General features: G+C 40.4%; 1 protein-coding gene across 6 annotated transcripts in view; it reads left to right on the top strand.

Annotated features, from left to right (window-relative positions):
- ORC3 (origin recognition complex subunit 3) overlaps window positions 1-15,913 on the top strand; it is a 50,765-nt gene that overhangs the window by 31,354 nt on the left and 3,498 nt on the right. For 5 of the 6 annotated variants that reach the window (XM_054064004.1, XM_054064007.1, XM_054064010.1 and 2 more), the window contains 7 exons: window positions 2,297-2,430; window positions 4,764-4,846; window positions 5,337-5,434; window positions 6,339-6,480; window positions 10,542-10,658; window positions 11,777-11,856; window positions 15,346-15,462. In XM_054064004.1, the coding sequence (XP_053919979.1) occupies window positions 2,297-2,430; window positions 4,764-4,846; window positions 5,337-5,434; window positions 6,339-6,480; window positions 10,542-10,658; window positions 11,777-11,856; window positions 15,346-15,462 (771 nt within the window). The other variant, XM_054064005.1, reaches the window with a different exon arrangement.

The following is a 15,913-nucleotide window of genomic DNA, read 5'->3' on the forward strand; positions in this document are numbered from 1 at the left end:
TGAATGTAGGTTTTCAGTTGTTGCATGGAGTTCCTTTTGTGATTGGTTGATTTTTTCCTCTACTTTAGCTTCTCTTTCGGCTGGCTTTTATCCCTCTTCCTAGAAGTCCTCTTCCAAGTGATGGTCTTTCAGGTGATCTAACTGTAGCAATCTAGACAGTACTTGTTCTACTTTAAGCTGGTTGCCTGGAGTCTAAAAATATCATGAGGAGATGGGAGGGAGAGTGTGTGAGCTTTCATTCACGCTGGATTAATTGAATCAAGTAGAGTGATACGAGATGTTAAGAGATGTTGGAGAGTGTCTTACTTGATTGGATCTGAGGAGCTAACTGGCTGGGACATTGGTCAAGATTTTAGGTGGCAAAACCTTTGAGGACTGTCTGACCTATTGTCTTCTGTCTAGACGGCATACTCTGTTTTTGTCTGCTCAGCACTTACGTAATTAATCACATACTGCTTGTCTCAGTCCTGCCCTTCCATCACTGTTGTCATTTTGTTGTTGACCAATCTCTGTTACCACTTCTTCAGATACGCCCTCGTTTCAGCTTTCAGAAGGAGTTTCTATGGAGTTCGTCCATCCTTCCTATCTTGTCTTTCATAACTTGTCTCTAGAGTCAGATTTATTTACTGTCTTTGGATGATCTGAGATCTTCCTTTCTGCTTTAAGCCTAACTCCTAACTGAATTAGAATCTTAGCCCTGCTCTCTGCTACTTGGCATACCTTGCAGTAATCTCAAGCCCAAAAGGTTGAAAAGGATCCTTTACTAGTGTCCTGATAGGTGATAACCATCCTTTTGCCTGTTCTTTGGGCCCTGTAATTCTGTTGTTGTCGTCGTAAATGAGTTTTTCTAGAAGTTGCAAATTATTTTTGAATAATAGTACTAAAATAAATTTGTTGTTTCCCAATCACAGATCTCCAAATCTGGTTATCCTTTCTTCATTTATCCTCTCTCCATCCTAGGTAGTTTATTATTGCAGTGTTTTCTCTGATGTGTATGAAGGCTGTCTTGTTTACACACTGTATTCTAGAAGACAGTTTGAAAATATTTTGTAGCCTTTTGTGTGCTCAAGGTCACCCTTTCTGTTAACTCCTGGTGCTTTTCTGTACAAAACAAGCGCATCTGAAGGAAACACCTGAGTTGCAAAAATCTATGACCCTGAATCAGATAAACTGAAGTTTCAAATTCTAGCCTTTATAAGCATTTAGCATCAACTGCCGGTTAGAAAGCAGAGCTCAAATTGCAATTGTCCCTCCAGGCATCCATAAAGCTTCCCCAGTCTAAACTCTTCTAAATTCTTCCTTAAATCTCTCTTAGTCCATGTTTAAGGGGTTGATATGGAGACCCACTGCCCGACACACTGATCACCATCATTTCATTCTTTTGTCATGCACCCTTTTTTGTGTAGTTGTGTGGGGGGTTTTTGTCTTCTAAATCCTTAAACTATAAGCATCTTTGTTTTGTATTTTTGTATTAGCTCCTCTATTTTGTATCAGACAAAGCAAGAACACAAGATCAGGCTGGGAAAGTTCCTAGTAACAGGGTGGTTAGCAATGGGATCCTCTGCGCTGCAAGAAACAGTTACATGCACGGGTAATGCTACTGGCTTGATGCAGTGACTGTAATTCTGGGTTATTTTCTAGAAGTTGCTTTGATATCTTTTAAATGAAGATTCTGAGACTGAGCAGTGCTTGGTGACATTTATAAAATGCCTTAATACATAATTAATAGTAAATAAATGCTAGGCTGGAAGTTAGACTAGGTGATCTCAAAAGGTCCCTCCCAACCTAAATGATTCAGGATTCTAGTGAAGGTTAGCCTTATAGGAATTAAACACAGAAAATGGCAATTCAGAATTTGTTTGAGCATCATTCTGAATCACAGACAGTAGTGGATTTTGTGGATACATACTAGTATGTGGGAGTTTTTTACTGTTCAATTTACTGTTCTTGGGAATGAGTTACGAACCCTGCCATAACTTTTCTTTTTTAAATCTGTCTCGTGGTTCCAAAACTTATAGCTCTGAATCAAGGAAATAAGTAGAATACCAGTAAAGCTTTTATTTTCAATTCTGCAGGAGAATGTGAAGGACATCTATCCAACTTGATTTGTTTCTTTCAGTTAATGACAGCAAGGATAAAATTGACTTTGCTGCAAGACTGAATGCTTGAAATCTTGGAGGTTTTCTCTTTTAAAAGGAGTTTTTAAAATTATTTTTTAACATTTTTTTTTTCGACTAAGAACATTGAGAGCTGTTTCATCATTCTGTGTTTCTCAGCCAACAATTGTGTCTTTTAGGATGTTGAATAAATCTGATTTGGTAACCATGCTTCAACAATGTGTGGAAATTCTTATGTCATCTTCTGGAAAGGAGTTTGATAAGACAGTAGAGAAGTTGAAGGAGTTCTTGACCCAGTTTCAGAAACTAGAAGGTAGGTGTGTACCATCATACGTTCCAGTGCAGATTTTATTAAAGCTGCTTTATAATCTGACCAAAGGGTATTATTTTCCCTGGTGATATCTTGTCATTGTATCAAACAGTCAGATTTTTCAGTCTTGTTTTTTTAAATCCATGCACAAAATTAGGTAATGTTTCTGTTCTTTGTTGGTATGTGATTCATGCTTTTTATAATATGGAACAGGGATGTAAGAGAAGAAATTGGACAGATCAGCAAACATTACTCACTAGGCTGTCATATGTATATTTTGAGCAATAATTTAAGAACGTTTAACAAATAAAAACAGATATTGAAAAGTAATTAGGAGCAGACTTCCTTATGACATGGTATTCAATCCAAACTTATATGAAGTTCTTTTAGCTGCACCTCCAGTTAAATTCATGTAAGAGCTCGGACACCAAGTGCCAGTTGTGGGGCTCTGCTGACATGCTTTAACTTGTCAAGCCCATATATTTGGTTGCTCATAGTAGAGGACATACTTGAGAGTTTAGTAAGGCAGATGGATAGCAGTCTTGCGTCTTTCAGAGGCAGCTTAACAGAAGCTGCTGTATTCCTTCTGAAAGAGGAATATGACGTATTCCAGCATTCTTCTGGAATAGGAATTTCGTTGCTTCCCCTGAACTACAGAGAAGTGCTCCTTTATGATTCCCTTCATCTGGTCTGTTTTATGCATGTTAAATGAAGTTCATTATCAGTGTGCAGCATTTGGACAAGTAGGCAATGAGCCACTAAATGCAGCCTAATATTAATTACAGTAGTCACATAATGCTTTAGGGTTAACTGAGGCTTGTTTAGAAAAATTGGCTCTTGCCTATACCATGTATTTTTTGATAGATGTAGTAATAGTCAGGCTGTTGTATGAGAAATAGGTGATCACTTTGAAAAAGCTATATATATCACTGAAAATACCAGTGCTGAAGTATCTGAACTATGGTGGAAAACCTAAAGGTTCATCTACTTTGACCAAAAAAAAAGAATTGAAGCAAAAGGCTTTTTTTGTAGTTGAGTTTTCACCTTGAAGGAATAAATAAAAAAGAAAAACTTTGGGAATTCAGGGACATGCAGATCTATAAAACAAAAAGGCAGTATTTATTTTCAGTTAGGTTTGAAGATGTATTTAAATCAGAGAGGGTCTAATCAATCCATGAATTATCTTCATTTGTTTTCAAAGTGGTTTTAAACTGTAATGAGAAAGTGAGAAGGGAAAGTTAAGATAAACTTTACATGAACAAGTTGCTGAGTTAGGTGACTTCTTCCTGTATGCTTCTTTGATTGTGTTGATCTTCAGCAAGAGTTTTCAGAAGTCTGGCGGAAATGTTATATACCCAACCTCCCACAGAGCCTTTAGAGAGAGAGGATAGTCCTGGTTTAACAATAGTAAAGTCCATCTTCCTGACTGAAATAGAAAAAATAAAAACACAGAGCTTGATGAAATAGAATATACTTATGTTCAACTTATTTGATAAAAATATCTCCAGATATTTTGGTGTAGTAGTGGAGAGAGGAAGTTCTCTGTTTTGAAGTCTTCAACAGAAATGCAAATGTCCACAGGGCAGTGGAAAACACCAACTCATCCTATGTAGTTCACCAAAAAGCTTTTATATATCATGATTGTTATTGCTGACTGGAGCTTTACGTGTGATTTGTAAGTAGAATCTGTCTTATTACCTTCTTCATAAGTTAAGGCAAGAAATGCAGCTATGTTTTGATTTTGATTGTCACTCAGCCTGGCATTGATGGTGCTTTGGGAGTTTTTGCTTCTTTGTTTTTACCTAAAAACTAGTAATTATTGGTACAATTGATCAATAAACTACATGGCTATGAAAACAAAATGTTCTTATATATTAAGCTGACAATAAAACTGGACAACAATTATCTTACCATGCTTTGCTGGTCTAGTTACAGTTTCTGGGTCAAGTAGGGACAACTTAATTTTGTAGTGTTATCTTGCACAAGAAGGAAAAAACAAGTAGTGTGTGCCTTTTTGAACACTAATAAAACAGCAGTAATTTCTAGAACTAATCTGTCCAGTTTAGATACGTTGAGAGTATGAGCTGGAATGACATATGCAGAATTGGAGTGATGTGCAAGACTTGTGATGGATCTTTGCTCAGGGCTGAATTGCTTCGATTACTTAATTCCTGTTGGTTAAGCTGCACTGCAGACTCCTCTGTTAACAGTCTCAAAAGCTGCCTGTGTTTGGGTCTATAAGAAGAAGTAACTGAACATGTCTCGGATAGCTGGGTTTGTATAGGAAGTCAGGAAAAGTTTACCCAACATACCAAACATCAGTTTTGTTCTACTAGGAGAAGCTTTCCAAGAGCGGGATGTGTCTGTATCATCACAAAAGGAGCTCCAGAAGAAGACAGACCTTTATCATCTTCAAAAGGTTTGGCCTGCATAGGCTTTACTGACTAGTTCCTTAACTGAATCTTTTAAGATGTATTTGTCTGTGGTTAGTTCTTCCACGCTTGCTGGAGGCCTGAGGGAAGGTTGTGTGTAAGTAACTCTTCTTAAAATGAGTGAATAAGTACTGACTATGTATGTCAGACCCACCTGATGCATAGAGAATTGTAGAAAATGTCTGTCATAAACTAGGATTTAAAAATCCAGATTAGGGGGTCTCTTCTTATTTAACCTGTAAATTACATATTCTGCCTAACACACATTTCTTTGAATTTCTCAAACTTCTACCAGTCTGAGAACTGAATACGCTGGCCTAAATAAAAATAACTTCACAATCACACTTTCAGACATCATCGATGAAGACAGACCATTGAAAATAAATTATCCCTGTTAAACATGCAGTTCTCCAGAGAACACAATCCATGTGGAGCTACCTCCACGTATGTTTATGCACTGATTTTTTTTTTTTAAAGAGTTTGTTGGAGTTGAAGGAATCCAGGCGGTCTAAGAAACTGACAAAGTTTGAAGTGCTTCGGTTTGAACTTGTTGACTATATAGACAGTCTTGTAAGGTGAGCTTTCCCATTTCAAATTCCTGCATTAATTTGCACCATAAATTGCAACAGAAATTTCTCTAACATGATAATGTGTTAATCTTGTCAAGATTGTGTCTCGGTCCCTGTGGTATTGAAGCACTTTTTCTTTCCCTTCCTACTCTTTCTTTGACAAGGACTCTAAAAGTAATATTTTTAAAAAAATCTATTTTCCATAGATCAGTAGAAGTAATTGGCACTGGAATTGACCAACTTATTTTGGATACAGAAAAAAGTTGAGGGGAGGACTGTATATATGTGGCAAAATAAAGTCAAGTTTTTCACCCTAATTTTGCTTATCTTTCCTACTTATGAAACTGTACAGATGTCAAGTGTGACATCCTGTCCATTTTGGGAACTGTTCTGTTGAGTTAGGCGTAGCAGATAGGGGTTTGGAGGCAGCTTTGTAGCAAAATAAATGTGAAGGGCTTGGGCTGGGGGAAGAGATGAAGGCACTTGTTAATTATAGAGCCTTGGGAGGGGGAGGCAGAGAAGTTAACAGAAGTATGACTGTGCCAAGAAAAAAGCTTCAAGTGTGAAGCTAGTGATGAGTAAAGACTCATCAGGAGGCCTCGAGATGGATAAGCAAGATCTGTGGAGTAGAGTACGTGACTGGTGTTAGCGTTTCGGCTGCTGCCTTAGCTTTTAATTTGTCAGTGGCCCAGCTAGAGTTCTACACTAAATCCATTACATGTAGTGTTGATAATAACTGAATTTCTCGCTTAAAAGTTGATTTCAGCGCTGTTAATCATGTTTTTTTCGGAGATTTGTTAGTACTTTGGGGGAACACAGTCTTGTAGTGCCTGACTGCAGTAGAATTCTTTACCTTTAGGTAAAGCTTGTATCTCCCCTCTTTCCCCCATACCTCATGTTGCTTTTTCAGGAATTACCTTGTTCCTGCAGACCACAAGACTCTGCATGAGATAATGTATTTCAACACAGCCAGCGTTCTCCGTGAGCACTTGAATGCTGCCCCTAGGATTGCACTTCATACAGCTTTAAATAATCCATACTGCTACCTGGAGGTAAGAAACAAGTGATTTTTAGTGGTGCTGGAGTAGTTTCTGAAGGCTGCACATGAGGATGATGTAAAGCTTAGTTTTGCTGTTTCATGAAGCTTGGCACTCATTCAGTTATTTTGCAGAGAACCAAGTTAGTGCTGATAAGCAACTGGAAACAAAATGCCAGGGAATCTTGTCTGACTGAAATAAAGAAAGCATTTTATACAGGGAATCCATTTCCCAGAGCCTGTTCTAGTCATGATCTTTCCTTTCTCCTGTAGGTGTAGCAAAAAAGTCATTTTGTCCTCCATGACAATGGGATGACTGGGGGGAAAAACACCGTATCTGTGGCTCTGTCCACAGACTTTCTTTACAGGGCTGGTGCTTAGACTTGCTGTAGGGTGGAGGTTCTGTTCAGGTGGAGTGATGACATTAACAATAGCTCGAGTACAGCATATTGAAAGGAGTTCTTTGTTTTTCTTTTTATGTTTATTTTTAATATCTGTTGTGTATTGACATCCTACCTTTGCAAAGTCCAAGAAAAGGATTGTCATTGATTCTGTGAGTTAACCTTGCCCTTCTCTAGCGAAGAAAAGCAGCCCCTTTTTTGCTTTTATAAATCAAATTCACAGGATCACGGAAAGAAAGGACTTGAGCAGGTTTTGGAAAGGCAGTGAACATAAGTTTCTTTTTGTCCTTGATTATAGAGGCTGTTTGTAGTCCTCATGCCCTAACAGTTGGTTTACAACTGCGATTACAGTTTTGAAGAAAACATTGGTTGTAGCTGTATACGAGTGATTATATATTGCTTGAGTCAAAGCTAATATTTACTGGGAACCATACTTGATAAAAATCAGTCTTTAAAATCCACAGCCTCGTTCGTATTGGGTTTGTGGGCACTGTGCCTCAATGTGGATGAGGGTTGTCAGTTTTGCTGAGTGCAGGAGTTACTTCTAAAACCACTTAAAGAGCTTATTTGTGAAAACAGTAGTTAGCAAGTGAGCCCTAGTAGGTACTTAATATGAACCTCAGTAATTTATATTTTTAGAAAAACTGTAAAAATATAGATTAGGAGAGCTAGCAGAGTCTAGCTGCTGAGGTGTTTAATAAATATTCTCTTTGATGAGCTCACAGGATTTAAAGTCCTCTGTTGTCCTGCACTTTGTTCTTTTATTTAACTTACTTCAACATATTTCTGATGTTTTCTTGAGTAGATTGTGAAGGTTTGGCATAGTTTCTAACAGCAGTGGTATTGGCCGAGTACCTTGCTTAGCATTTTAATCCATGTGAGTCAAGGAAATATTTTTTCTTAACTGTATCCATGACTTCTGCATGGCTTGTACTTTCCTGGGCCATGACCAGAGCAAAGTTCTCTACAGCTGTTACTTCCAGAAGGCTAGGACAGAAAGGGATCTGCTTCAGCAGAGTACCAGCAAATGATTAATATGTGATGCATTTCTTACAAGAATCTAGTCCTGTTATTTATTTGGCAAAATGTAAACGAAGGATCATATACTAAAAAAAAAAAACCAACCCACTACCAAAAAGCGTAATTCAGTTTTCACTGATCTCTGGAAAATCCAACAAGTTGTATCTTGGAATACCAGCAAGGCACTGCTTAGTATTGTGTCAGCACAAGGAAATCTGATCTTGGGTCTTCCTAGGATTTAGACGGTCTTGCAAGTTTTGTTCTTGACCTTGGGTAAGAAGGGTGATGTTTCACACTGATCTCAAAGAATGAGCCCTGTTACCCATGGATATACTTCGACTGCTATGAAACAAAATCCTTGAGTTGCAATTAAGCTCCTGTATCAGGGAAAAGGGGATACTAGCATTCGGTCCTTGGGAAAGACAGTAACATTGATTTCCGAGCAAGGGACAAGTCTGTCCTCTGTCTTGCCTCTGGGGCCAGGGTCACGCAAGAGAAAGCCCTCACCAGCAGTGTTCTGGGGAGCTCCCGCTCCCCTACTCTCCTCTTTCTGAAACAGCAGCTCTGTGCGGTACGGGTGGTTTCACAACTGGCTGTTCGTTGTAGGGCAGCTTCCTGCTTCTCAATCGAGCTATTTCCTCTCGGGGACAATGCATGTGCTGCTGCCTCAGGAAGCTGAGGTTTCCCTGCACGCAGCTGTAGCTCTCTCCTGCTTTGCTCTAAAGGCTTGGCCTACTTATAACACACGAGGTTGAGCTCTTCCACGTGCTGGCAGAGATCCTGCAGTGCTGGTCAGTTGTATCTTTCCTGGATCACTCCTGGCACTCATGTGGGGTCTGGCTAGATATTCATTTCTACAGATGAACTTGTTCCAGGATGGCACATTCTCTCCTGGTTGTGATATCTGCTCTGGCGTTAAGATTAGAAAATCAGTGCAAAATACCCAGCAATGCCAGAGTTGGCACATGGGGGGAGTGGTTGGAAGCCGTAGAGTTGGGTGAAGTAACAGAGGGGAAAAGAGAACGGCTTAGGGTTATCCTTCTGGGCAGTGATGAGCCACCAGATCAGCCAGAAGGTGTAACTTCACCTCTGCCCGTTAGTAACACAGTCACACTTGAAACTCTTGTGGTAGGCTCCTGCTTTGCAGTCTGGTAAAATAATGTCTGGATTGTGCCATTGTGAGGGTTTAGCCATGTTACTCTGAATTTATCTGGAGACCATCTGGACTGAACTGAGAGACATTAATCTCATGTCTGCAGCTTTTCTGTTCCTTCTACAGAATAAATAAACTTGAGAATTGCTAGGCTTTCTGGAAATTGTGAAATGCCTCATAAATGCTAGAGTCCAAACTGACTCAGTCTCACAAATTGCAGGGATTGAGATCTGTGAGAGGTAAGGTAGAGGTTTTTGAGCAAAGTTATATTTTTTGCTCAACCTTCTTTCCTATATTGAGAGGTATCTATTTGTATGGTATCCTTGCTAGGTCTTCATAAATTTCCAAAAAGTAACTTGCTTATTTTCCTAGCACATAAAAGCACTTCAGTAAAAATTTCTATGACCTGAAAGGAATGATCAGTGGGGTTTTTTTCTGCTACAAGAGCTGCTACCTTAGAGCACGTGGAGTAAAAACTGGAAAAAAAATTGTATGAAATGTTGTGAATTTCTGCAGCTGTACAGAGACTTTTGCTTCTGGCTCAAGTGGCTTTTTTACTTCTCACATGAATGGTTCAGTGCTGATGACCTGAATTTCCTGACCTATAGAATAATTTGTGAGAAATCAGACTTTTGCCTTTGTAAGTGCTGAGTTTCAAGGCAGATAAATGATTGTTACATTTCAAAGATAAAACTCTGAGATGGGAGAAGCAATTTTGCTTTTTAGTGCATCTGATAGATCTGTACTCGGATTTCCTTTCCTTTTGGAGGGATGGGGAAGGGACACTTTTTACCTTTTCTACATAGAGGCAAAATGTCTGAGGCAAATCCTGACAGCTTTCTTTTCCTGAATCCACAGAACAGAGTATTTCTCTCTAGTATGTAAACAGAACTAGCAGAAGAATCGGGGGAAAGCCTAATCAGATATGTAGAATCATAGAATGGTTTGGGTTGGAAGGGGCTTTAAAGATCTTCTAGTTACAACCTGCCTGCCATGAGTGGGGACATCCCACCAGACCAGGCTGCCCAGGGCCCCATCCAACCTGGCCTTGAACACCTCCAGGGACGGGGCAGCCACAACTTCCCTTGGCAACTTGTTCCAGTGCCTCACCACTCTCCTGCTGAAGAAATTCTTCCTAATGTCTAGTCTAAATCTGCCCCTCTCCAGTTTATACCCGTTCCCCCTCATCCTACCACCACAAGCCTTTATGAATAGCCTTTATGAATGTAGTCTGTAATGAGCGATTAAGTGTACAGAACTGTAGAAGAAACACCAGGAGTGAAGTACCCTAAGTGTTGGTTTTGTGGGGCTTTTAATGTATATTTTCTTGTGTTAGTTTTTTTTTTTTTCTTTGTGCCATCAACCTGCCATTAAACACGCGATCAGAAGACATTTGATAAAATACTTACTATGTGAATTTCCAGAAATAATGTTCTATCTAGTCCTACAGATGTTCAAGACTAAAAACTGATCGAAGTTACAGCTTTCATTTTTTCTTATCAGAATCAGGCTTTGAAAAGTGACGGAGGAAGCATTTCTAATAAAGCCCCCGACATATGCATTGTGTATAAGCTTCATTTGGAGTGTGGCAGACTGATTAATCTCTCTGATTGGTTAGAGGTATGTGACAATGCCAACAGCACCCTTATGTGCTTTCAGTGTTATGATTTACTGTTATGCTGCATGTCTGCTTTTCTTTAGTGCCCCTTTTGACAGCTTAAATCATGGCATACATTAGTCCCTCCAATGCAAGCACACAGTAACTGTGATTCCAGCCCACAGAGTCTTCCTCTGACTACTGTGAATCATTTATTTCCAGCATTATTCCTCTGTGATGAGAGTCTTTTGCTTCTGTTTCTATTTTATGCTCCGCACTGATCAGATTTTCTGCTTCATAAAGCTACCTTCCCCCCTTCCTCCCCTTGTTTTTTAAGTATCCTGTGATGTTTTTATAGCAAGAGGCAAGTGCTACCGCTTGGCGAATGCAGGGTTTTTGAAGAGAATAATGTGGGGAAGCACAGAGGTTCTTCTAGCTTGGATACCCTGTCTCATAATGTGACCAAAAGCAAAGACAGAATAGGAAGAGAACATAAGTTAATGTAATACATTTTGGAAGTACTGCCTAGCTAACAATCACGTTTTAGCTCTGAAGTTTCCTCAGCTGGAATGTTTCCTCTGTATTTCACAAGCATACCTGGATTACCTTAGCAATACAGCTTCTCAGCACCTGCAGCATCCTTTGGCAAGAAATTCTGTAGCTTAACCACACGCAGTGCTGAGGACATTCCTTTTACTTGTTATGTTTTGTTTGCTGCTGCCTTGTTTTCTATTGTAAATAAAAGTGAAGACCCCTACCCAGCCTCTTGCTATCCCTCAATTCTAAAAATTTCTTCACAGACAACTACGCTTCTTCATTTTTCCAGAACATTTAAGTACTCTTGCTTTGAGAACATTTTTTTGGTTCTCTGTATTTTCTGAGAATGAGTCAGGAACCAGAATTGTATTGGGATTTAAAATGCAGATGCACGAGTTCATAGAGTGATGTCTTTCATCCTGTATTCCTGCCATGGTGATATATAACCTTGCTCACTCTTTCCATTGCTGCTGAACTGACATTCTCGCGGAGTTCCAGGATCTCACTCCTCCTGAGCCACAGTCATCAGCTCAGAGCTCCATTATTTTATATGCAGCTCTGTCTATGAAATGTGTTACAATCTGTGCCGCTTTTCCCTTTCTAGGCTTTCTCAACTGTGGTGACGGGAGCTGAGGGACCAAATGCAGATGCAGCTTCCTCAGACCAGGTGGATGATGTTATCCAGTATCCTTTCTCATTTCTCTCACGTTTTACATTCAAATGCTTACAGGAATAACAAACCAGGATTTTTAAAATACGGTTCACATGCACTAATAACCAATTCCAGAAAAATAACATGACTAGTTCAAACAGTCTTAATGTACTGAAAACGTCACATAAATAGATGGACTGAAATAGCTGGGATGGGGGTGGCAAAGTTAAGAGAGCAGCTCTTGTCTGTAGGAGCCGCTTGGGTCTGAAACAGAACCAGCAGTCTTTAAGCAAGATGAAGCTATTGAAGTCGGTTAAATCATCTGAGAGTTGGTACAGCTGCTGTACAGGGAAGAGCATTACAGATGACAGGGTAGCTGTGACCTAGAGAGCAGGTGGAGAAATAGGGATAGTAGTATATTATGAGGAAGATGCAAGCATTAGCACAGGAAATGCTTCCAAAAATAGTATTTTGTAGAAGCTATGCATTCTAGTTGCTTACTTTGGCCTTTGGTTGGTTGGTTTTTTTTCCAACTCCAGTTGTACCATGACACATTTTATTCTCCTTTTAAGTTGCTACTACCTTAGAGTTGAGAATTTTAGTTCCCACAAAACATCCATTCTGCTTCTCACTTTGTCCTGATTTTCAAGTGAGGTCTGCAGATCTTTAAAGGATCAGCATTAGAACCAAAACTTACGGCTACAACAGTAGTGCTGCCACGGAGAAGACAGGACCAGTTGAACAAAAGGAGGCTTAACTACAGGAAGAATATTTATATGCTCTAACACTACACTTGGCTTTCCTTTAGTATAAACACTTTCCATTTTTTTACTAGCTCCATTGGGAACTAACACAAAACTAAATTCTTTAACTCAAGGGTATGTAGCTGCGTGTCTGGAAGGCAGCAAGAAAGGTGTGACTAGCGAGTAAAGAGAGGTGATGCTGTTTAATGAAAGCTCACAAAGCCAATCTCTTAATGTCTTCACATTTGCTTGTCAGGGGACATGGAAGTATATATATTTTTTTCTTCCGAGAGGCTACATAATGAGTATCTTTGTAGGCTTTAAGCTTCTCTTAGCAGCGGGGAAAGGGGTTTTTTTCTGTCATTGCCACATTGCATTCATGTAGCAAAAGAAATACTAGTTCAAGTAAACAGTCATGCTTCTGTGGGCAAATCACGCTTTGCCCTCATTTTCCATTTTAGTTTTCTGTAATCTGTGCTCACTGTGACTTAGAAATCTTCCCCTCCTTGAGAGAACTGTGTCTCCATCAATGTGTGTCATAAAAGGTGTACTTGGTTTCCTTCACTGAAATGTCCAGTGCTCGTTTTATTCGAGCAGTTTCTGAACTGGAACTCTTAGGCTTCATAAAGCCCAGCAAGCAGAAAGCCGATCACGTGGCAAGGTTGACATGGGGAGGCTGTTAATGTGCCACTGAGATCTTAATAAACCTGTTCTCTAGAACATTGTGCAATGGCTGTTCCCACTAAACTAGTCCTCACTAACTTGGCAAACTGAGTCAAAGTCGACGCTGACTGAAGGTTGTGAGATACATTCTGAGTGCCTGAATAGACTTGAATAGCAGTGTTGGTTTAATACTCAGCCTGCCTTGGTAATGTACTGCCCTGGTAACGCTCGTGTGCCAAGTACTGCATTGTTGTGCCAGTTTTAATCTTCTTTCATGTGTGATATTTAACGCTATACTGATATAACTCAGGCTAGCAAGCCAAAAGGACAGCACTGGCTGGGCAAGCTACAGAAGCAATGAAGCAGTATTAACTTTTTTATAAGCTGATAGGATTTGAGTCATCACCATAAAATGCCTTCCAAAGCCTCAAACTAGAGCTTTAAAAATAAATAATACCAGTATGGTAAAAAGGACAGTAGCTTCCATATTCAGCCTCTGCTGCATATTCTTCAAACCTGAAAGTGGCCGTAACTCCCTGGAACCTTCCTGAGGAGGAGAAAGGGACAGAATAATTTTGAAGATACAAATTTTTGCTCTTTGAGAAGAGCAAAAGCAAACCGTTTAAAATCATTCCCTTTTTCTAGTGAAGTTGATGAGCGCTGGCTGACTTTTGCTGTCAGGGGAACTTGCATCAGCATAGAGCAAATGAGAACATGGCACTCGTGCACATTGAAGGAAGGCAGTAAAATCCACATAAAACACACACTGTAATTTTTCTCTTTCTTGAGGATTTGTACTGTACACAAGCAAAGGAAATGGCTGTGTGAAAATAACAACTATTGGCTGACAGTGTTAAAGCACCGCTTGTCTGACAGATCTTCAGTCGGCCTCATCAGCGACTTGGTCCTGCACAGTACGCAAGCCCAGGATGTACCCTCGGAACTTCCACCAGCACAAAGCAGTGCCTGCACCTAAGTACAGGTTACTAGTCCTCTGCTCCCTGTAGGAATGGGGCTAGAGTGGGCTCACAGCTGCCTTGGATTTCATCAGGAAAGCCCAAAGAGCTTCTGATCTGTGTCTGACGTTAAGTCACAGATGTGTGCCTGACACTGCAACAAAAGCCACAAATAAGTGCTGTGCCAGAGTGCTGGAAAACCAGGGTCGCTGCTGGAGTTCTGCTGCCCAGGGAAGCCGAGGTTAAGAAAAACCTGCACCTGATTCCAAGTATCAGAGTAACATGGGCATGTCCTCACCAGTCCAGGCTTTCTTCTCTGGCACTGAAAGCTACACTGCAGATCTTCCTGCACTGAGCTTCATCTTCCTTCAGACTCTGTTTGGGGAGAAAATGTATTTATGCCAACATCAGTGTCCCATGTTTTCTAACCATTGAAAAAAGCCTTAGACACCAAAGGGAAAAAGCTGTGTTCCACTCCAGAACACGTGCACCTGTACTACACATTGATAAACTGTCCCAAGGGCCGCAACACATGCATCTCAGCAGTATGGGTGGAGACTCCCAGTCAGTCTTATCACCTAGGAAAGGGCTGCAGTTAGAGAAAAGTGCTTAGACTTTGTTCCTCAGCCTACTTGGAAGCAACTGCAATTAAATTTAATGTAAAATACTGTATTTACCTCCAAAAAGTTCCCAGACTTCCTCAGTTGACTGAGAGGCTATTACAGCCTTCCCTTCTATTTGAAGCATTTAACTTGCTCTTCATGCATGTGTTTAGCCATCACTGGAATCCAGATGCTCCCACTTAGTTGCACTGGCACGTCAGCCTACTCAGAACAACTGAAAATGATAGCCTGGAGCTCTGAAGATTGAATCACTTGCATAAACCAGATCCATACTAGGAGGGGGGCAAGTCCTCTTAGAAGAGCCTGTAACTTACGAGGCTGTTTACCCAGTAAAGTATAGAAGATGGGTTAGGCTGGTTTTAAACACCCTGGGAAAGGGGAGTGAGTTATGTATTCTCCAATTGCTGTAATTGCAGGGACACAGTAACACTTCCTGCTGTACTTAAGGGAGGGCCCCGTTCTAAATGTGGCCAGGCAAATTAAGGGGCTGAGGACGATGAGCAGTTTATCAGCCTTTACACTGCCTAAACGTACAGCTTGAGAAATGTAATGAAAACTCAAGAGCAAGAGCTAAGATCACAGGGGAGCAGCTGTAAAAGTTTCTTCTATCAAGACACAGGGGTAACAAACTCGACTGTTCTTCACTGCAGAGGGTAAGCAGCGGGGACTGATATCCTAGTGATCTTTGTAGGAAGCGAGAAATTTCAGGAGGGGATTGCTGAATAGTTCTCCTCCACCCATTTATCTTGAAATGCACTCGACAAAGGGAAGAGAGCAGCAAAACAGCCAAATGTCTCACCAATCAGCAAGAGGACATGGAGCCAAGTGCTCTGTGCAGCTCCACCTTCTACCTGCCCGCAGCTGCACCTCCCCTCAGCTCACACCTGTCCAGATAGGCCCACACCATCCAACTTCCACACTTTTGGAAGGTCAAATATTTGGAAATAAAGAGAAGCAAGTCTCAACAGTGTGTAACTCTTGGCACCAGGCAACAGGACATTAACCAGAAGAAAATAAGTTAATGTCTGATTTCTTCCTTTTAACTAATAACAAGTGTTGAAGCATGAAGTCACACATTTGCAATGCTATCTATAGTTTCTTGGG

The sequence above is a fragment of the Cuculus canorus genome, chromosome 3 (genome assembly GCF_017976375.1).
Source record: "Cuculus canorus isolate bCucCan1 chromosome 3, bCucCan1.pri, whole genome shotgun sequence".
Lineage (NCBI taxonomy): Eukaryota > Metazoa > Chordata > Aves > Cuculiformes > Cuculidae > Cuculus > Cuculus canorus.